This window comes from Aythya ferina (assembly GCF_964211825.1).
Source record: "Aythya ferina genome assembly, chromosome: 3".
In the NCBI taxonomy this organism is placed as follows: domain Eukaryota; kingdom Metazoa; phylum Chordata; class Aves; order Anseriformes; family Anatidae; genus Aythya; species Aythya ferina.
Genome location: NC_140298.1, coordinates 36,655,144 through 36,677,861, shown reverse-complemented (window position 1 = coordinate 36,677,861; position 22,718 = coordinate 36,655,144). Strand labels below are relative to the sequence as shown.

Sequence of the window (22,718 nt, the reverse complement as noted above, 5' to 3'; positions counted from 1 at the left end):
AGGGAGGACAGCTACCTCCATTTTTTTTAACACAGAAATTCCAGTATAGGAAGCCTTATAGGAATCATACTGGTCACTGTACCTATGGACTAACCTGAACAGGTTCAGCCATGAGCATTCTGGGGACCGTAATGGCTTAGCACAGATCTCTGCAGCAGCAGATTTCAGGCTACTTTGCCTAATGAATCTTTCCTCAACTCTTTCATGCTGAAGGCCTTTAGCCTACATTCTACTAGAAAAATAAATAAATAAAATAAAAAATGAAAGGGTCAATTTGGCTCGAAATACACACAATTACAAAATACCACAGCTATCCTGCTTTGGTGCATAATGATGTAGCCTTACAAGAATGAGAGTAAGGATGACAAATAACATAACAATGCTATTAGCGTGGAACTTTAGGTTAACAGAGCACAGTCATACAAGTTTGATTCTGTTAATAGATGAGAGCAAACATCCTTCCTGGAGAAAAACAGGTTCTTTGCAGGAAAACGCTATTTTGAAAGCAACATTTCAAAATTTCAAGTGTAAAATGAAAAGCTGTTTGTGGAATTTTAGCTGAGACACTTAGGGCACTTTGGGTGTGTTGATAATCACAGCTGTTTTCAAAATAATTAAGTCTGCCATTGCTATGTGAAATATCCTCACCATCAGCAAAGTGAACGCTTAGAGAGTAAATAAGATGACTTATATACAAAATGCTTCCAAATATGTAAATACTATGGAAAAAAAAAAGTGACAACATTTTTTCCTTAGCTGCATCGGTTATATATTAACTGAATGCACTTCAGTAAAAAAAAAAAAAAAAAGATAGATAAACATTGGAATGTGACGGGTTCTTTGTGGTTACGGAGCAAGGGCAGTATCTGGAATTATAACAATTTCGATTTCAGTGAGTACATGAAATTGACAGCTCCTTCTTTTGTACTAGGAAATGGATCTGGCAACAGAACAGCTCACTAAGGAGCCAGTCGTGTAACAGCATTTGTATAATGATTGATCCTTGTAACTCCACAAAATTTCCTGACCCTGACAAATCAGCACAATATTTAGGAATGGGAAGGAAGTTAGGACCCCAGTGAGATGTTTAGAAGTTAACATTATTAGCTAGTCATTTGGAAGAATTCAGCTGGGATAAGGAAGGAGGAAAAGCGCTGAGGAACCTTTTCTTGAGAACTGCTTTAATGTGTTACCTCCAGAACGCAAGGCTGTTACTGGAAGTGCTGGCAAATACCCAGTTTGCAGTTACTTTGGCGATGTTCATTGTGACATCAAGGAATGCTTAAAGGAATATAATCTTCTTTTTTTCCTATTTTTTATTCTAGTTGGATGGGAATGACTTTCAGCTATTATCAGTCTGGGTGAGATTCAAAATAAGAATTGGTGCTTTTTTCAAAATTTTTGCACCATCAATACGTCCTATCCCCTAATGTATTTTATAATAACATAACATCTTTTACAGAAATAGCTATCTTCAGAGTTGAAAACACAGAAGTCATTATTTCTAACTCCACTGCTCTTAGATAGCTCTTCAATCTTTCTGAATAATGGAGACAATGACTTGTGATGGATTAAACAGTTCTGACACATTACAGAGAGTAGATTTGTTTACTTTGTGAATTTCTATGAATCTGAAATAAATGTACCATTTAGATTTTTTTTTTTTTTAAATGAAGTACAAAACCCTTTCTTATTTAAAGAGGACTGCCTAACATTGCTGTATGTATCTTGTGGTTCTCATTGCATTGATAATGGGAACTGCAATACAGTCGAGGCACCAATGGCAACCAGATTTTATTTTATGATTACTATTGTTTCTATTTTCTTTTGATATAGACAGATGATATGGTTGTACGAATATGTCACGTCTTTGTCACAACCAGTATCTCCTTTTTAAAGCACCCCATCCTTCATTCAAAAATAGCATTTAAAAAAAAATGTGACCTTGAGTTGTTTAAATACCTTAAGTTTCAGTGTCCTACAAACAAGACTATCAAATTCTTTGTTTAGTCTTACAGAGGAACTAAGTAACAGATCAAAGCAAGAGATTCTTCAAACAGTTCTCAGTTACATTTTTAGACCATGAAAAAGTGATGTAGCAACCTGAAAACTGCTTTTTAATGTCCTCTCTCTTCGGAGTGTCATCTCTCACCTCAACAAAATACTCTTGGACTTTAATAGCAAGACTGGACTACCTGCTAAAAATATCCCATGGCGTATCTCATAATCCTATTCTGAGCCCAAATAAATGGCACAGTGACCTCACAGGTCTTTCCTTCTCTAATTCAAGTAACCATGATTACTTTAATTAAGACAAAGGCTTTTTATTTTTACCTCATTAGCTTCAGCCAGTGACATCTATTTTGCTTTATTTTTACCTCAAATTCTCAAAGATCTTCTTTCCCTCCCCTTCCGTTTTTATTTCCTTTTATTGTTTCTGCTGTAACAGTTTCTATAGTAACTTCTCCAAGTGGTGATGAGATTGATGCTACTAAAAGCTGCCTCTCCTCTATGTGAATTGCATGAAGATTATATTTTAAATATAGTTGCAGTTGCTATCAGTGTAAAAAGCAACCTGTGGCCTTCTCTTGGCCCTTTTCTTCCTATTCCAGGCTGGTGGTCATCGCGTGTTACTGTTGGAGAAAAGGTGAAAACTTTTCTTCTTTTTTTTCCACAGTAAAGGCATGATACTAAATGCTGAGAAGTTCTACATTACTTTCCAACAGGGCATGAAGACTTTATACTTTTTTTTTTTTTACCAGAAAAGCACCTGTACAAAAACATTGGCTTCCCTCGCTAATACTTTATGAAGCTTACAAGGCTTGCAAGTAAGTTCTTTTTCCTGTTTTCAATGCTGCCTGGGATTTGAAAGGAAACTGATTTATTTCATTCTCATTTGTGATCAGCATGGTGCTATCCTGCAGGCCAAGGATAACCTTTTCTGACACACTCTCTGTCCTCTTCTTTCAAACTTAGCTCCATTCAGTCTTAGACCTTTCAAATCAGATCTGTTTAACCTGCCCAGCTTAAGTGTCTTCCTATTCCAGTCCAGAAACTTCCGTCAACTCAAGCCTGCATAGCCAATCGTCAACTTTATCTTCAGAACTTTAGTTCTGTGGAAGACAGCAAATGCATTACACAAGGTCTAGCTCTACAACAAAACATTTGAATACATAATTCCATTGCCAATGTAAAACCCAATTTGGTTTTCTAAAGGCTACAAAATAAGATTTCTGTTTTATTTCTAGAAATTTTACACCTCTAAAAATTCCATGGTGTTCTCTAGCACCTTGATTTTTTCTCTGACAGCATTGCCTACTACTAAACCCATGGAAGATCCCTGTGAAACCCATGCTGATCCTCTCCTATTTGTTTTCTACTTGCTACTATGAACAATTTTCAGTTTGCTATATCTCACTCCTTTAATGTAATTCTCACCTTAGAGAAAAATTTCCTGTATGGATGCCATGTGAGATATCAGAATGTGTAGAAACAAGACATAGGCATGGAGAAAGAAGAAAAAGTACCAAGATCTGTACTCAAGTCCCAGCTCTGTCAATGACTTTTTGTGACATAATTATATTTTTGCCCAAAATTAAGTATATAAAATAGGATTATATCACTTTGCTATCTCAGGTATCTCTTGTAAGACTTTATTAGTTGTCTGCCACATACTTAGATATGCAGTAGTACTCTACATAGATCTACTAGATAAGAAAAAGCAATATTTCACTTTTTAGAACAGCGCGATTTGAAAGAATTTATTACAAAACCTTTCAGTCCATTTGTTAAAGTACTTGTAGTTCCTGGGAAAACATCAATTAGTGCCTACAGCAATACACTACTGTTTGAAAGGTATGTCAGATATATGTGTCTCTCAGAAATTAAAAAGATACTATCCACAGCAAAGCGACATTTAAAAATACTTTTGCACTCCACCCACGTAACAGGCCACCATAAAATACCTGCACACCCCAGTTCAGTTGTTTCCTGTTTGCTTCTGTCATACTAATTTACGAATCATCCTTGTGACCACTTTTCCTTTTTTTTTTTTTTTAGCAGAGTTTAAAATATGAACCTAAAACTAAATTATACTGATTACAAAACAAATACAGAAAAACAGGAAAAGAAGAAGAAAATAAGACCTGTTTTCAGGTTAACTTGCTTTGATTATGAATACCCAAATACAAAAATGCTCGTTCAGCTCATGCAAAAGTAAATACCCCAGATGGAATCAAAGGAACATGATGTTTAGAGTACTCTTAATGACAAACATTAAATTATCAGCTTTCAATACAAATTTCAAACTAAAACTAGTTGGCAGTGCCCTGTAGAGAAAAAAAAAAAAAAAAAAAAAAAAAAAAAAGAAAGATCAGTAAAAGGTTAATTAATTTACCAAATGCTGCAATGCAGCTCTGGGATTAGCCCCTGACTATGCCTAGTTAGGCGTAGAACTGTGTGCTCATGACTCGCGATACTGTTCCATCACTCTGCCCAATCCACAGCTCTGCAGGGGATCTGCAACTTTCTTTGAATTCAGTTAAGTGATACACACCTCACTACACAGAGAATGTCACAGAATGCTTTATTTTGTTGGCATTCGAACAATGTACAAAGTTTTGAAGAGACCCTCCCTCTGCTCAGGGAATATTTTGCTGTAGACAGAATGATGCACTCAGGAACTTTCAAGACCAGATTCAAAGAACTACTGTTATTGACTAGAAGTACTGAGAGTCACAGGAAAAAACTGTCTCATGAGAGACACGTAGCAAACAGGCAAAAAATTACTCTCAAGCATAACATTATAATGGTTCTTGACTTCTAAGAAGCCAGGTTTGCATCACTGGGACTTCGTTAATCTTCAGTTTCTCCAGTTTCATTTCATTTAAGAAAGAAATGACATTCCTATTATCTTTGCAGACTTTTGATTTATTTTTCTTTGATCAGTATTCAATTTCTCTTACCGACTCCTGAAACGTTTATTTTGTTATGCTTGACATCTCTGTTGAGCCATCTTGCTTTCCTGAAACTACCAGATGTTACCCCATTTCCCTGTATCTTATTTGTCATGTTCTCCCTTTTATCCTTTTCCCTAAGTTTTCACAGTGTCATTTTTTCACCCATGGAACAATGAGAAGAATATAATAAAAGCACTATATCGTAAACCAAAGCACTTCAATTACACAAAGCCATCAAAACATGTAGAAGCTATTTAATGAAATATTCCACTCAACACTTGCCCCTTCCTCAGAAAACAGCTGGGGCAAACAACAGTTTATTTTCCCATACCTTTTCTTGAAGAGGCTTCTCTTTCACAATCAGACTAGCTTCCCTGAAGAAGCAGAGCCAATGCAATCTTTATTCCCTCCACAGCTTATTTTTCCTGAATTTTAAGTGTTAATTGTGATCACTGCCATGCACTGATATTGATGAAGAGGAGCAACTCTTACAGACTATCTTCCTTTCAGCTTCCAAAAGCTATGTGAGCAAGTTTTACATGACAGAAAAAAGAAAAAAATAATAATTCTCAGGAACTACCAAACCCACTCAAATGATTATTCATACTCTAGCAGCACACAGGAGTCATTGAGCATGTTCCAACTGCATTGAACTCTGTATCAAAACAACATACACTAGCTACTTTTACATTTAACATTTGTATTATTGCAGTGATATTTACATTTACATTTACCAAGACCTGTAAGTCCTACACAACGAGAGAGCTCTACGGCCAAAACTACAAGCAGATTTAGAGGAATGTTTACAGGGAACAGTCTTCGGTTCTGGGTTCCAAATTACTCAGATAAACAAGTATTTCTTGAACATTTTTATTATCTCAGTGACTGTGGAGTTACTGTGTCAGGCATGTGATTTTTCAAATAAGAATCTGCAGAAGCGATTTCAAAAAGAGGAGTAAGATCTTAGATGAAAGAAAATACTTTTGCCTTGTCACGTAAGCTCTTCTAAACCCTCATAGCAAACAGCAAGTGATCAGAAACACGCTCATTTAGGAAACATCTTTCATTTAAGACTTTATCAAACCTCCTTACTAGCCATTTACTACCACGGAATCTAACTTGTTTATTTAAACAGCTGCTGGAGGAATAGATGAAGGGGCTGATGAATGCTCATTAGCCCTGTTCTGTTGACTATCCAGGAGAGGGACCGTCTTGTTTAAAGGGCAGTATCATCTTAAACTACACCAGCTGCCTGAAAAATTAACACTTATCTAAATTCTAAGGACTGTTGCTGCTCTACTGAGTGATTAAAACGGTATCTGAAGCCTACTGAGTTATTTCTGCTTTGAGAGGGAATTGATAGAATAAATTACTTACTTCTTCAATGCAATTTTGTGTATTTACAGGGAGTGGGCATACATTCTTCTTTCTCTGAACACTGCTGGAATAAATTGCACTTTTTTTGCAGTGTACTGTAAACCTGTCTTGCAACTACTAGCACTTTTTCCCTATGTTTTTTTCCTCTCCCAAGCTCCATTTGACAATGACGGCTACCAAAAATTCTTTGCCTTCACTCTTCAATCTGCCTCCTGTTTACTTTCTTAGGCTGTGGACAGATGTGCTAATCCAAATCCAAAGAAAGCTTATGTGAGGAAACCCCAGTTATTTAGCTCGGCCCATCACATAAGCTGAGCCCATTTTGTCTCAGCTGCACTGGCACAAGCTGCTCTGCTGACACACGTCTGCTGATAGCAATAACTAATCAGGAATGCATCAGAAGCTGGCACTGATGACTTCTCCCAAAACAGTGAATGCAGAACAGGGTGTCTGTCCACAGCCTGATACTCCCAGTACAACCTTCCATACCCCAATTAATGCTCTAGGCCTTAAGATGGCTTCTCCCTCCCTAGAGAAAATCCTCATTCCAGCTGAGATGCTCCCTGTTCCTGTTGTATTCTCTGACAGTGGTCACTGCAGAAGTGAACAGACAGCTAAGAGGGTATACAAAACACTACTTCAGTTGGCACTCTCATGGCAAGAAAGCTGCTTAATTAGACTTTCACCTTGCATTTGATCAGCTTTGTGAACCTAACAGGTCGCTGGTATTACCCAGCATGGAAGCTGCAATCCTTTAAAGTAAGCCAAGATCAGTGGCAGCAAGTGTTCCCACCAACTTCAGCTAGGTCTGAGGTCGCATACAAACACTGGCAGTTTCCAACATTCTCCATCCCCCACCATATTGCTCAAAGAAACAAAAACTAGTTTAATATCTGTCCTTTTCAAGACATCTTAAACAAATAACCACTAAGACAAGAAGTTTCATTTGCTATTGCAGTTGTACCAACTTCTGTCAATGCTATTTGTGCTGATAACCTAAAAATCTCCTAAGATAAAAATAAATCTTTGAAAAGCCTACATACATATTGGTTTGGAGTCTTACTCTTGTGTCCATACCAATAAGACTGCTTAATTACGCACAGATGTGACTTGTATTTAGATACAGTATAAATACACAGAATGGATGCAGGTATACGTATGAAGAAATATCTACCTCCAGAAACTAATCATAGCTGACTTATAAATAACTAGAGAAAGAAATCAGCAGTACATTGACATTTACTTACAAAGCTTCATTCTGAGGCTTACTCAAAACAGATATCAATATCAAAAGCATTAACCCTGATTAATGATTTCCTCTTCCATGTGGAGGCATGAACTTCTCTGAACATTAATTTCTCCTGTCATATATTTGAAAGCACTTGGTTCTTACAAGTAAACCACTAAAACAACAGTTCATTTCACCACTCTTTGATCTAATATACCGACTTTAGCAGCTACATTAATCTAGTGATTAAGTTAGCTGTTAGACAGTTGTGTGTTTTAATGTATAATGGCCAGACTTCACTGTTCATTCCATAATTACTGCACAAATCTGTATTTTTAGCAAGTGAAACTGTTTTAAAGTTATTGGTCTTTTTGCACTCCAGAATGATTTTCCAGTTTCTCTCCTCCTTTTCTTAAACTAGGTTTACTCAGTAAAACTACTCCGAATGATTTCATTTCTAGTGTGTTTTACTTCCTAGTTTCCAAGTACATTTGTAACTCTGAATGACCATATTGGCAAAAGTCACCAAACAAAGTTATTTTTGAAAGATCTGGTTGCATCTTCTAAAGGAAATACAACTCACTGTAGGGTTTATACATCTTAAAACCTCAATTAAACCTAAAACTTTAACAAAAAATAAGATGCCAGTAAAATTTACTATGGTTCCTTTCATTTGATTTGCCACAGTACTTGCCATATACTGACCTATTTATTTCTCTCTGAACACTTCCGCTACATACTACAGTAAATATAAAAGGTAGAACAGTTTTCATCTTATGGCTATCTCTCCCAGACATTTTATTAGACGCTTGCTAAATATTCAACCATAATATACATAGTTATGTCAGTGGTTAAGAGATGAAAGCCTACATTACTTCACTCAGGAAATGAAGTGCAGGTTTCAGTCCTTTCATTGCAATATCCTTTAGTGCATGGAACATAAATGTTTTTGCAGTGGATTGTTCAGCAAGCAAGTGATGCAATGACTTACACAGCTAAGCCACTGTATGATTTCTAAGGCCACAGGGTTAATGCATAGTGATAAACTATTCAGTTATAATTGTAGCTTTCATGCCAGTTAAATTGAGCACTCTGAATATTACTTCACAGTTAAAACTTACTCTGTTATTTAACAGAAATTTGAATTTTGATTACTCTGAAATCTAACTGATTCAACATTTAAGTTATATTATCCCAAGGCAAAAATCAGATCCACAGCATAGTGTGTGGTTGAAGAGTAAGTTAAGATCTTATAAGGACAATTTTTCCAACTACATCAAGTTTTATTTTGTGTTTCCCCCCATGTAAATCATATTAATATAATGGGGTTCTTTTAATTTCAGGTTTGCTGTTTCCAGACCACTTACAATCAGAATTCTTTGATGCCTAGAAATTTTATGTGATGATGAAAAAGGCATAAATGAGGCCAATAGCAATGATCTCCAATACAACACAAAGTGAAGGATTTCTCTAAACAATATCAATCCCCACTTCTTCCTTTAAAAGACCTGGATAAATTCAGATGTCTTTCAGACATCATTAGTTTTCCACATGAAAAGCTAGCCCACAATCACAACCAATGTAAACTGAAATACCGCAAAGCTAAAGTGTTAACAAACACCAATGTTGCAGCTGCTCAGAGTATGTGGTAATTAAAAAACAAAACAAAACAAAAAAGACAAGAAGCATATTAATAAAAAACAAAGTATAAGATGACTGAATTTTTCCACACGAAAAAAATCTTTCATACCAATGAACCCCACTTTATAAGGAAAATAATAATTTCTGGTTACCATGTATAATGCAGCAATAGAGCCACACTCACTAATTTCTCCATAAAGTAATTCCTATATATTTAATTATAAACATCTTTTTGAAAGTGATACAATCTTTATTAAAAAAATCCAAATAATAATCAATCTAACTACATACTGCATCAAACTATTGGGCATTTCATCGAGCAGAGCTTCATTCTAGGAGTAAGTTTTGGCTCTTAACCACGGTATCTTATTATTTTTCTTTTGTAATGTATTTTCACTACACTAAAGTGTCATTACTATCACCATCATTTCAGTAATTCCTGACAGTTATACAAGATTTTAGGTATTCCCAGGTTATGTATAGTATTGGTCCTCATTACTGACATGTTATTGACATTTTGGTCAGGAGGCGTTACATCTGTGAGCTCAGCCTTGAGTCAAGTTACCAGCACATCTTCCCCGAATGCTTTTGGTGCTCTGTAAGGCCAGCAGTACACCTCATGAAAGCAGATCCTCCCTCTTTCTCCAAGTATGATCAGGACTTTGTGTTTTCAAAACGCCATGGTCACATCAAAAATACATTAAGCATTGGGTAAAAATAGCTAAAACTTTTAGATTGTTTCCTGTAATTGTACTTTTTCCCTTTTGAACTCGTATCTTCAAGAGGATAGACATTTGTGCCTGAGGCAAAAAGTTACTCACTGTGAACAAGGAAGCAAAAATCTTTCCACATCAGCAACAGAGTAAGCTTTGTGAAGCCTTCTGCATCATATTCCACCACGCCACTATCAACAAGAAATACAAAAAAGAACACAATTTTTATCTAGCATTCATTCTAATACTGAGTAAGAAATATAAATCTGGAATTACAGGATTTTTTTTTTTTTTTTTCATTTGTTCAGAAGGTTCCAATACTTGTTTTATTTCTTAACAATTACAAATTTCTAGATAAATTTATGCTGTGTTACTGGAGATTCTTACCCAAATAAAGGCCATATTCATAAATACATTTTAAAATAAAATAAGACCCGGTAACGTGTCTAAATTGACAATAACTGTACACACACAAAATCCCTGCATGTTATTCAGTTTAAGAGAATTTATTAATACACTATTAATGGACATGGTAAAGTTGAAACTGTACAGGCCGAGAAAAGTTTAAATTTGAAAATTAAAAAGAGTACATATAAAGCATCACAGCATGACAGTATAAAATATATATGTGTATATATATATATATGTATATATATATATATATATCATGCTTGTTGTATAGACATTAAAAGTCTCAACCACCAAAAGAAGACATTTGCTAAGTCTGAAGCAGTATCAAGACTCATGAACCATGTCGCAAGTGAAATAAAATCACAGGCATAACTGGTCCATTTCTGTACTGTAGTTTGGATCAAATAATTCTCAGAAGAAAAAAAACAACACGCTTTCATATGGATTAAGCCTACATCATCTCTGTCTGCTCACATGTCCAAATCAAGTCGCTGTTATCTATCTACAGTTGTATAAAATTTGGGTGCATACTAAAAGTCACCTGTCTTCCTACCCTCACCTAAGAGACCAGAGATTTGAAAGGCTCCTAAATATCCATGTCATTTGGAATCACCACACAGAAGCAAAACTCCCCTCCTCACAATGAGGCAAAGCACTGCTGATCAGGCACTTGCTGTCACATCAGCTCCTGGACTTCTGTTCAAGCCAGAATTTAGGTGGAAGACCGAAGTGTCTACCTTTCACAGTGCTGAAACACCCCAGATTCATTGATTTATGAATCGCATGTCTCATCACATCAGTCCACGAACCTCTGAACTGCAGGAATTCAAGACGACTGAAAGCCCTTTCTCTCATGAGACACGCTACAGCTCCATGGTGGGAGCAGATGGTTTCCCAGTCTTGCCTTTATGTCAAGCAGTGGTTTCTGGCAACTGCATGGCTTGGAACCGTACCCCACTTTCCCCTTCCTCCCATTTATGTCACTGCCTATTACTGTTTGACCCCCTGAGCCCTATATTCAGCAACAAGAACATTTCTTTTGCACAGGGAGAAAATCCCTACTGTCCTTTTCCCATAATCAGTTGTTTTCTGAGTAAAATCAGATTGGCAACATGCACTGAGCACTGAACTTCATTCCAGTATTTCCCTGGAGGGCAAATTTATATACATCACTATGCAGAAATGACCAGATTTCATCTGGATATCAGTTACAAAACCAAAGACCACGTGCAGAGAACAACACTTTCACGATGCTCCATAAAACAACACGTCAACAGAAAACTTACGTTCCGAAGTGACTCAGGAAGGCTGCGATGTACTCTCTTCTCTTATGGTATCCCTGAATAACGTATTGTACCTCAAAAAAAAAAAGGGGGGGGAAGAAATCAATAGCTAAAAAAACATTAAAAAAATTTAGTGTTGCTTATTTGTCATTTATTCCTTGTTAACGAAGATTTACATGGTTCTGAATCTGAATCCCTACATTTAATTTGCATGATTTTCCTGAAGAAACCTGAAATGCCTTTAAGAGAAGAGTGGATTCTGGCACACAGAAAATCTTGTAAAGAAATTTCTTTACTCACTTCCAAGTAAAACTTAGTATTTCACAATATCCTGAAGCACTGCTCAAGTACGCAAGGTAAAGAGTGAAGAAAAATGCACGACATTGCCTTGCTGAAGTTTAAGCACGAAGCTGCATTAGGCAAAACATAATTACTTGATGTGACAGTTGGCTAAGTGTCAAAATCAAATTCAGGTTATAAAAAAATACAAATAATTTCACATTGGATCTTGGGTGTTTTCTGAAGACTGTGCCTCAAAGAAAATCTTAACACTAAACTCTCTCAGTGGTTTCATGCTGACTCAGGGAACCACCTACTCAATTACAAGTATCAATTTCTGAGGCATTCTAGGTTTTGAAAGGCTTCCATCCTGGCACAGACAAAATTGAACAATGCTAAACTAGGAAGACCACAGGCAAAATTCTCTTGCATCATGTACGTTTTTTTATTGATTTGAATGGCATTACTTAGCAGAACAGTGTGAACAGAGTTTGACCCATGACAGAAACAACGCTATGTTGCCAGGCTGAAAGAGCACCTGGTTTACAACTGGTTGCTTGAGTAGCTACACTGTGGTTCCATATGTGATTCCTTATGTAAATCCCTTTGACTTCCAGAATGAAAACTAAAGCTTCATAAGTCTTTTTTTCCTTACCAAACAGGCAAAGAATAGGAAGAATACTTCTCTTGACCATGGCAATATTAGAATGGCTTGGCTGGTAAATGCTCTCCTAAATTTTTTTAAGAGACCCTGATACAATCATTGCTGTGAGCTATCTTGTACCCCTTAAACTATTTTGTTTATATTGAGACTTATTTCTTTTTATAAAAAATATGATTATTTTGAAGGCTTTGTGTGGGATCTGAAATGTTATTTTGGGAAAAGGAAAACATACAATAAGTTTGCTTAATGGAGTTTGTTTAAAAAGGAATAAAAACAGTCCTGGGTACTTGAAGATTTTAAAAACAGAATTTTAACAAACAAAAACACAACAAAAACAATTCCAAAGATAGATTACGATAAGTTAAGGAAAAATATTTTGAAGAACTTCTTCTAAAAGATAAAATTATCTTCCTCCTTTGGACAAAGGTAAAAATCATGTGGAAATATAGATAGGAAGTCTGCAATGAGCAGATTCCTACATGTTTACTGAAAATTACACAAAAAAAAATGAGAAGCTTTCAAAATATTGTACTCAGTCTTTTTTGTTTAAACACTAAGCTAGCCAGAACACAACCTTTTCAGTACATGCAACCTTAAGTAGCTACTAGTGCATGAATATCCAAGTAGACAGCTAATTCTGTTCATTTGGATGAGAAGAAAAATCACTGAATCCTCTCTAAGGCATTCAAAATCTACAGCGATGACTATGGTATGAGAACTTTGATTCTTCTGACTAGAAAAATAATATGCAAACCACACGCTCGTAGTTAATAGCTAAATTGTATGTTACACTGCAATATATAATACAACAGCATTTTATCCTAAGCTGCAGAATATCACAAGAAATCCCACCCCAATATCTGATCCCAAACGCGCTCATTTATTTAACAGATTCATTATCTTCAACATGTTGCTTAGCTGCTCAACTTCTATCAAGAAGTTATCCATTGTATAGTTCATGTCAAATAGGTTCTGTTTGAACTACCTGGCAGAAGAAAAATGACATCTACAGAAACACTACAGTGTGTTACTGTAAACAGTACAACACATGAGGGAAAGGGAAGTTGAGTTCTCTTCAGTAATTTACCTTGTTTGTTAGTAGCTGGCATACTTGGGGTACGTAGTCAATAAGACAACCTCCACCAGGAAAGGCTGGGATGTGAAGGGCAGATGATCCTCCAAGTGCACTAGAAAGAGAAGTTAATTTAGAAGTACATCATACGTGCAGTTCCTGGGATTTGAAAGCGATTTTTACACTGGCCTCTTGCCCTAAATTTAAAGACAGAGGGCTATAATGAGGAAATGCATTTTATGCTGTGGTGATATAAAAAGCATTAAGCGATACCATCTATAAAACCAGGTTATACCACTAGGCATTGTAATTCAACACCTTTAATCAAGAATATCACTAACACAAAGCACTGTATAAGGAAATAGTTTTTTTTTTTTTTTCATCATAAACAGTTACATTTCTTAACCCTCTTCAATCAGATGCACCGCATTGCAGTTAAGATATCTTGCCATAGATGGATGAGACCATTTTGGGTCTTGAAATACTGAAAAAGCCACCTTCAGTCAGAACAGCTAAGAACAAACGCAGTAATTTGGACTGACGAGTAATAGATGTCCAGACACAACGTCAGTCATGCCATTTATTCCAGTTTTTGGCCCCTCCAATACAAGACAGATGTTAAGCTAATTGAAGGCATACCAATGCCTTCAAGTATGTAATGGAAAATAAAGAGAAGACAGAAAATCTTCTCAGAAGTGCACAGTGATAGGATGAAAGGCAACGCAGACATGTAGCAACAAAGGAAGGTCTGGTTAGCTATCAGGAAATAACCAAAGAGTGGAAGAGGGGCCCTGAGGGCCTCAGGAATCTCCATCTTCAAGGTGCTCCAAAGCTCGGCTGAATGACTGCCATGAACAACCTATCTAAACTGGTCCTGCTCTGAGGAAGGAGTTGGCTCAGCTAACCTCTGTAAGTTCTCTCCGACCTAAATTGTTTTATGGCTATATTATACGATTCTATGGTTATGTTCATCCCCCAAGAGAAGCAATGGGAACAAAGATATTCTTTATTCATGCACAATATACCAACTGGAAATCTGAATGATGGAGATCCACAGAAATAAGATTATTTCAGAGATGTATTTACGCTGCTCAATTAATTGCCTTTGTCATAGGATGGAAAACTGAAGCACGCCTGCTACTGCTGAGGATCTAAGCTCCTTCAGCGTGGAAAGATCTAGCACTTTTTAGTTAACTTGGGTTGCATAAGGCAACAACCAGCTGAAGTCCATGGTACTTTCTTTTGGCAGCATTGACCTAAATCTTTCTTATAGTCTTTTACCAATCAAAAGGGATATGAATTTCCATTACGCACTGTGGCTTACATCATGCACTAAACATCCAGAACCTTGTTGGGTACAATTAAAAAGCTTCAAACGCTAAATTACTTTGTGGCCTTCTGTTTACATGCTGCTTCCATGAAAGATTAAACTGGCTGGAAACAAGGATCTTCTCTGCAAAACAAGGCTCTTGTTCTCCAGTGGGACCTGCCCTTCTATTTTCCTCAGTACTTGATAACGTATCACTTTGGTAGGTATAAAGGTCTGCAATCATACATCCCTTTGAAGGAACAGAGCCTAAATAAATAAAACTTGTAATGAGGTATATGGAAATCTGCTACTCAGGCAAAACAGTCTGGGTTCAGCAGACTGTTCACCACATGGAACAGTTCTGCAGGTCTGGATTTTGCATATGCAATGATGAAAGAAAAAAGCCTTGAGTACACCACAGCTACACGAAAAAAAAAACAAACACTTTTCTAGCAGAAGTCAGACTTGAATGGGATTTTTTTTAAAAAATTCAGTTTCCTTGCTGCTATTCCCTTACAAAAAGTACTCACATGGGAATGTGATTTTGCTGCTTGCAGATGTCAAAAACAGCAAAGCATGACTACTAGACTATTAAGAAATTAGAACACATCTGAAAGGGTTGTTTGCTCTTAGGAAACTGGAAGCATAATGGGTCCATGAGTCTTTTATGTTGGAGAACGAAAGACTTGTCCCTCCTGACATATTACCAGGGGGTGAACCTTACTTTAAGATTCTGGCTTTGAGCTTATCAGGTATGTCCATGAAAGACTCTAATCTCATACTCAGAGCAAATGGTACTGTCCATTTTGCATCCTGCCTTGTTTCATTCGCAACTATGTCCAAGCTCGCCCTCTGAGCTCAGACTCCATAGGAGATGCTCAGATGACTACAGAAGAAATTACAGGCTCCTCTCTTAATTACAATAGCAGGCATGAAATTAGAAGAAATTTCTACCAGATTTCACATGCAAATAAAATCCAAACCCTCTATCACCAGTTTCCAATACATCTTCCAGACTGAATTATCGATTTGTGACTATGGGCTTCCCATTTTACCTTCACCCATATTCTGAAAGTAGTCAATTTACAAAAACATGTTGACATAAACAGGGATTCAACCCTTCCTAAATGAAAAAATAGACTGGTACTAGGTGTGGCTTCTGAGAGAGAGAACCCTACACAGAGAGAAGGCTGGAATTTCTAGTATAATTATCCTGTGAAAACAGAATAAAGCCGTACAAAATGTAATTTGTGTTCTGTAGAAATAATTATGGGTAGGGAAAATTAAGAGTGGACAGGCATCTTTGTTCCCTCTATTGGGTCAGAGAATTTGCTTATTAAATACTTTAATAAAATACTGCATTTGCACAGGACTTTGCCTCTGACAAACTCAAAACTTTCTATAAACACATAATAATTAAGCTTCAACTGCCTTATGAAGTTGATGTTTATCTTTTATTTTTGAACATGTAAGGAAGCTACTGCTCGGTATTGGATTTGACCATGTCTGTGCCATGTCAAAGGGACACACCTTCAGTACCTCAAGTGTGAGGCACAGCAAGAGGCTATCCTTCTCATGACCTTATAATAAACCTGCATCTGAAGAAAGAAGTGATTTAATGTCAAATAAGAAGCAGCTGTAAAATGTGCACGGAAATATGTAAAACAGAGAAAACCAGGCAAGTGTAGCTCAGTATTTAACGTTCCTCAAGCCTAATCAGAAGAAAGAATATAAGAAAAAATTTTGTTAGAAGCCTTTTAGAGTCAAGGGCATTGTTTGCCAAAAGATTCCACCAGTGCACGCTAAAGATTCCTGCACTTCAGACCTACTTTTCAGATAGCAGAGCCTCTTAGAGGATAAATCTTACGTAGTCTGTGATTAAGCTTTCCTTCTTCGTATCACTGTCATACACACTTCCCACAAATAAAACACATTTTTATACCCAAGAATAAAAACAACTTCAGTATCAGGTTTCATAACATTCGTTTTATCAAGATGACTGAAAAAACATCAAGAGTTATAAAGAACAAATGATTTTGTTTTTTAACACAAGTAATTAATATTGCTCCTCTACAGCTGCCAGAGTAATTGCAGTTTCAGAACAACCAAACAGAATTGTTTGTTATTTACACTTTTTTTTTTTTTTTTTTTTTCCAAGTAACCTGGTACTTTTTAAAGGCCAGAATTCTGATTCTGACTTTCTCTAATTTACTATCATTTTGAAGCAACTGTCTTAGTGGATGCTATTTCATTAGGACTGGTACCGGATGAAGATAAATACATGGTAGATCTACCTATCTATGAGATAAAGATGCATAAACATGTTGGAAGGCAGAGACAAAGATCTGTTGCCCTTGTCATTTTTATAACTTGCTGCTACGCTAAACCTACTGAGCTCTGCAAACCAACTTTGTACATCTGATCTGTACATCTTTGTACATCCTCATACATCTGACAGACCAGAGACTCCATTGCAGCAAGTTCCTGCTTTCTTGGGTTTCCAGTGTCAGATGCAATGTGATTCTGATCCACCTTCAGTGAATTAAACAGGATTTTGTGATGGACTCCATACTGAATTCAACAAGAGCAGCAGTCAGCCTACATTAATAGCAGTTCTGTTCTGAGACACACTGAAATGCAAGAACAGATAGCTTAGCTGGAGTATGTTTACATTTCTGCTGTTGACTTGTGCATTCCAAGTGAATTGCTCTGTCTGTCTCTCAATGGATCTATTTATTCAAGCCCGCATTTAAAATGCAAAATTCTTTCCCATTTGTTGATAGCTTATAATTACATTAAATGGTCTTTCTCAAGAAATGATCCTTGAAAAAAAAAAAGATAAAAAGACATAGCATCATTTCACAGGTTTATGGAAGTGCCTGTTCTTGTTCCTGAGTATTTAGCTGTAAAGAACCATTTAGTTCCCATTCCTTAAAAAGGCCACCTACATGGGAAGACAAAAATTGCTTCTAAGTCCCAAGCTCAGAAAAGTTAATGGTTAGGCAAGGCAGACTTAAAGGCATAATGGAAGATGCTCCTACTCCCATCCCTAGCCTACCTCTTTCCCTGCAGTTCTGCCCCATTCTCTCTTGGGCCTGCTGAGCTCCCCTATACTCCTTTCCTTATCTCACCTCTTCCCTGCAATCCATTTTGCTGCCCCTTTTCTTGGAGCAGAAAAATGTATGCAAGTATTTTTCTACATCACTGGGACATTATGAGCTGAGTCTGAAAATAAGGATTATTTCAGACTATTCCTTACTTATTCTTACTTATTTATAATACTTACTTATTCTTGCAGCGTCCTGCAAGAATACCAGTATCACAGTTTATAAAGTTACGTGCTGACACAGGTTATGGTGCTGCAGATAAGCACCCATGTGCATTTCGTACTCTCCATATGTTTTGCTCTAATGGCTTTTATCTGTTACCATTCTCTGTGCCTAAAATTCCATAAGCTTTTCTTTGAAAGACGTATCACAAACAACAGAACATCTAAGGAGATTTTTCAGGCTCTGAAAAGAAGATATCTGGCACAATGGTATTTATTTTCGCTCCAAGAGGGGACTAAAAACCATGCATTTGTGAAGGTGATCCAGAATCGTAAGAAGTATATTCCTGCATACAGTGTTAACATATTAAATAGATTTATTTCAGAACAAAGTGGTACATAATACTGATTGCATTCAATGATGCTTATAATCCAATGTATTCTTTCTACAGATAAAATAAGAAAATGACAACTTCAATGGATATGAAGTTGAAGATTTGCCTAGCTTTGAAAATATAAATACACAAAAAACTTGCCTCTGCATGGAAAGACTTTTTATACTGGTTCAAAATAACTAAGAGCTTTTCTCTCAGTGTGGCCAATGTTAAAACATGTCATATCTACTTACTAGTGATGGAAGGTAGACTTTAGACTCTATAGACTATAGCCCTTTCTTTTACAAGGATACACCCTTCTTAACTCTCTGTAAGTTTTCACCTGCTTTATTTTGAAACTGAAGTACGTTTCAGACCTACACAAGCATTTAAGGGTTTATTACTCATGATGGGTATAAGCAAGAATAGCCTGAAGCAGGTGGAAAGAAATTCCCTTCTTTTTGCTCTTTTTTCCTGATTTGAGACACTCATATTATGGGCTTTGATCTCCTTCCCTGTTCTCTTTCTCCTTTGTTGCTAAAGTAAATAGTTCACTTTTTTTTTTTTTTCTTTTGCAGCTTCATCATTTTAGTACATTACACCATTTGGCACAGGAGACACAAAGAACCACATCAAATAAAAGCACGTGACCACAAAAGCCTTAAGAACCATGATCCCAGATTCGTTGTCAGTTTACCATTTTTCAGACTTGCTCGACCATCAAATCCTCCCTATCACATTAACAACGTGGTGCTTTGCAGGAGATCTGGAATAGTGCTTCAATCAGCAATACAGAGATTAACAATAAAATAACAGAACATTACTCTTACTGCTGAGAAATCAGTCAGTCTAGACTTGTGACAGTGCTTTCTCCCCTTTCTAGTAATACTCAATTTAAAGCAAATATAATTAACATATTGTTTGTCCAGTCATATCTACTACAAGGTAAAGTGTATCCCCCCAGAAATTCCTACCTTAATTTTACAGGAACGACTTAGAGACACAACATGCTTCTATTTTTACAGGAATACAGGAGACTTTTAAATTAACTATTAACTATTTATACTTCAACTCAGGTAAAATGAAAATGTATGTTTCCAGCTAACTTGATATAATATGACGTAATGATGTTATTGAGGGTAAAGAAAAAACACAATCACAAGTAAGTCCTGGAGGAAAAACTACACAAAAACTATTTATTTGGACAGAGAATCCTGGTCAAACACTAAAAGTCTGTCCAAGTAGAGCCAAAAGGATAAATAACATCTTTCTTTCCTTGACCTACTAAAGGTTCAGAGTAAATACTTCTGAGTTCCTCCTGACTGGTGACTGGAAAAAAATACAAAACAATCACTGTAAAAAAAGTGGATACTAAGAACAAAATGTATTTTAGCTTCACAGACTGTGCAGAAAACTGCAACTCAGGCTTTTTGAGCTCTGTTTGCACCTCTTCTGCTGACTTTGTATGTTCTAGCACGTCATTGCAAACCACTTCACTTGCCCACTTACAATGGTCGGATGCTTACACTGAAGTAGACTGAAGTTTCATAATCTTCATCGAATAGTATAAAGCTGTGGGATGAAGTCATCTTTAAGTGCTAATGAATACTGCTTTGCTTGGGTTATTCCAACTTTGATATTCTGATATAGGTAGAAATTGTTAAAGAACAGTTTTCAGTCCTATATATTCCGTTTTAGACAAAGTGGGTATACCAACAAAAGAATTAGATTAACTGTATAGCGTTTGGGTTCTAGTAAACTTTAACAGGTTTACACACAAACCGTAGCTCAGGTGATGCAGAACTGAAAGACTTAACGGGATAGGAACTCTGTCCCCAGGATTTTACTACTCCTGAGGAAAAAAAGAAACACAAAGCATGAGATGAATAGATAGTTAACCCTATAATTAAATTAGAATATGTCTCTTCCCTTCCTTTATTCATATTCAGAGCCGGGAGGGGAAAGAACAGTATAAAGCTTTGCAGCATAAAGCTTTCCCTACTGTTGATAGTATGAAAGCCTAAAACCACCAGTATTTCCTCTGCATCAGCTAAACTGGGACTGGAGCGATTTCCTTTACTTAATGGGTTTTTATACACGGAAATCAACCCAAAGGTTCTGCATAAATAGGACCAAAAGGTTTCTGCTGGTCTGTTAAGCAACAGCAAGCCTGGGCTGAAGGCGATGGAGCTCTCCGCAGGCCTCAGCCATCACCTTCTCTGAAGACACAAACCCATGCTAGGATAACATTTATTGCCCAGCTGATCAGCCCCACATGTCACACAGCTCTAGTTGTGCACACACGCTGTATACAAAGCCTACAACATTCATAATCCCATTTTCTTCTCAGTGTAACAGGACCCACTTTTATAGATTAATGTCAAACCTACAGGAGCCCTGTCTAGGCTGAGAGTCCAGCAAATCTGACAGCCCTCTGGGAACTGCACTGTGCCTTGAAACACAAACTTTTGGACAGCTGGACAGGAGAAGTCCACCTGAATGCAACAGAAATGATCAGAAAGGCTCCAATGTGTGCAGGGGTTTAAAATACAGGCTTATTTAACAGCTGTTAACAATAGCAATCTATAAAGCAATGCTCAGTGCAAAGATTTTGGTCGCCATTCATTCTGATAATATAAATACAAAGGCACAAATAAAAAAGCAATATATTTAAGACTGAGTTAAAATATTATGAAATCCCTCATGCTTAATATGTGGAATTATTTTTCAGAATAAACAGGTGAAAAAAGAGAATATGAGAAGTTTCAGAGGCTATAAAAAGTGTGCTTGGCTCTTACAGGGCCCAAAAATTCTGACAAAAGTCACTTTTGTTTTGAAACTTACTACACTTAAGCCCCTCTCAGTTTTTCCACACACACACGCAGAAAAGCAAGGTATATTACAAATTTAACATACTTACCAATTTCACAGCAGCTTGCTTTTAGAAAGGTTACAAATAAGGAGATATTCATAACAAATAATGTAAGGACTGAATTTAACGGCATTTCTTATGGTCTCAAGCAGAGTTTTTTTTTCTTTTTCTTTTTCTTTTTTTTTTTTTTTTCCCGAAAGCATTAGTTACTAATATCAATTCTTCATCAGCACAGCATTATTCAAGCCAAATCGCTATAAGAGCACCTGAGCAAGTTGCTAGGTGCCTCAGGGTTTAACCAGGAAGGCCTGGTTCCTGTCCCAGGGAACTTGCACAGCCCGGCATTTCGCACCATGCAACGCAATAAGGAACTAAGCAACAGGGACTCAACGGTGGGGAAGGAACAGCATGGGCTGCAATACGGAGACTTAAATATTTACAATGGAGGAAGATGTATTTCCAAAGCATTTTGCTTATTTCTTAAAGGAATCTTGGCAGAAAATTAATAGAAGTTTCAGTGAGAAGTGAAGGAAAATTAAGAGTTTCACCACAGAGAATTAAATGCAAAGAGGAAATAACAGCCAAAGCAAAAACAAACAAAAAAGCAAACAAACAAATAAATAAATAAAAACAACAAACAAACAAAAAAACACACACACACACACAAAAAGTTGTAGGAAGAGGGCAGACAAATGAAGCAGCAGCAAAAATAACTGACCTAACAAAAACATACAGATACGATAAAAAACATGGGCAGATAAGAAAAGAAAGAGAACACTATGCAATCTTATGAAAAAAAAAAAAAAAAAAAAAAAAAAAAAAAGAGAGAGCAGAAAATTAAGCTTAGAGAAATGATTCAAGACACCGGCAGAAAGACCCTCTAACCTAACCTCCTGTGATCATATTTGGTATGGACCTCAGGAAGAAGAGTAAGTGTGCAAGAGGCTGGAGACTTGTCACACTAGTGCAGTACAAGAGTTAGACTGAAAGACAAGGTGGATGGATGTTAGCCCAGGTACAAGACTTGCTCATCCTGCATTGATTTGAAATGCCATCACAAGTGGTTTAGAATGCCACACTATCCCCATCCATTTCTCCTTTGCATGGAGAAGAGGGAAACGTCTCATCTGTAATCTGAAAATTTACTTTTGAATTCCCTACTCTCCAGAAGTATACTTTTAAAGGTATTACCTGTTTTGCAGACATATATACACCACCTTAACTGTGAATATATTGAGAGTCTTCTAAATAGCAGGAAAAAAAAATACT

The 22,718-nt window shown here is 36.6% G+C and overlaps 1 protein-coding gene across 1 annotated transcript in view; it reads right to left on the bottom strand.

The window, feature by feature from the left end:
• BABAM2 (BRISC and BRCA1 A complex member 2) overlaps window positions 1-22,718 on the bottom strand; it is a 166,642-nt gene that overhangs the window by 28,563 nt on the left and 115,361 nt on the right. The window contains exons 8-10 of the mRNA XM_084514839.1: window positions 13,642-13,741; window positions 11,615-11,685; window positions 10,026-10,108 (exon numbers count right to left, since the gene is read on the bottom strand). Coding sequence (XP_084370965.1) covers window positions 10,026-10,108; window positions 11,615-11,685; window positions 13,642-13,741 — 254 coding nt within the window. The remainder of the gene's footprint in view (window positions 1-10,025; window positions 10,109-11,614; window positions 11,686-13,641; window positions 13,742-22,718) is intronic.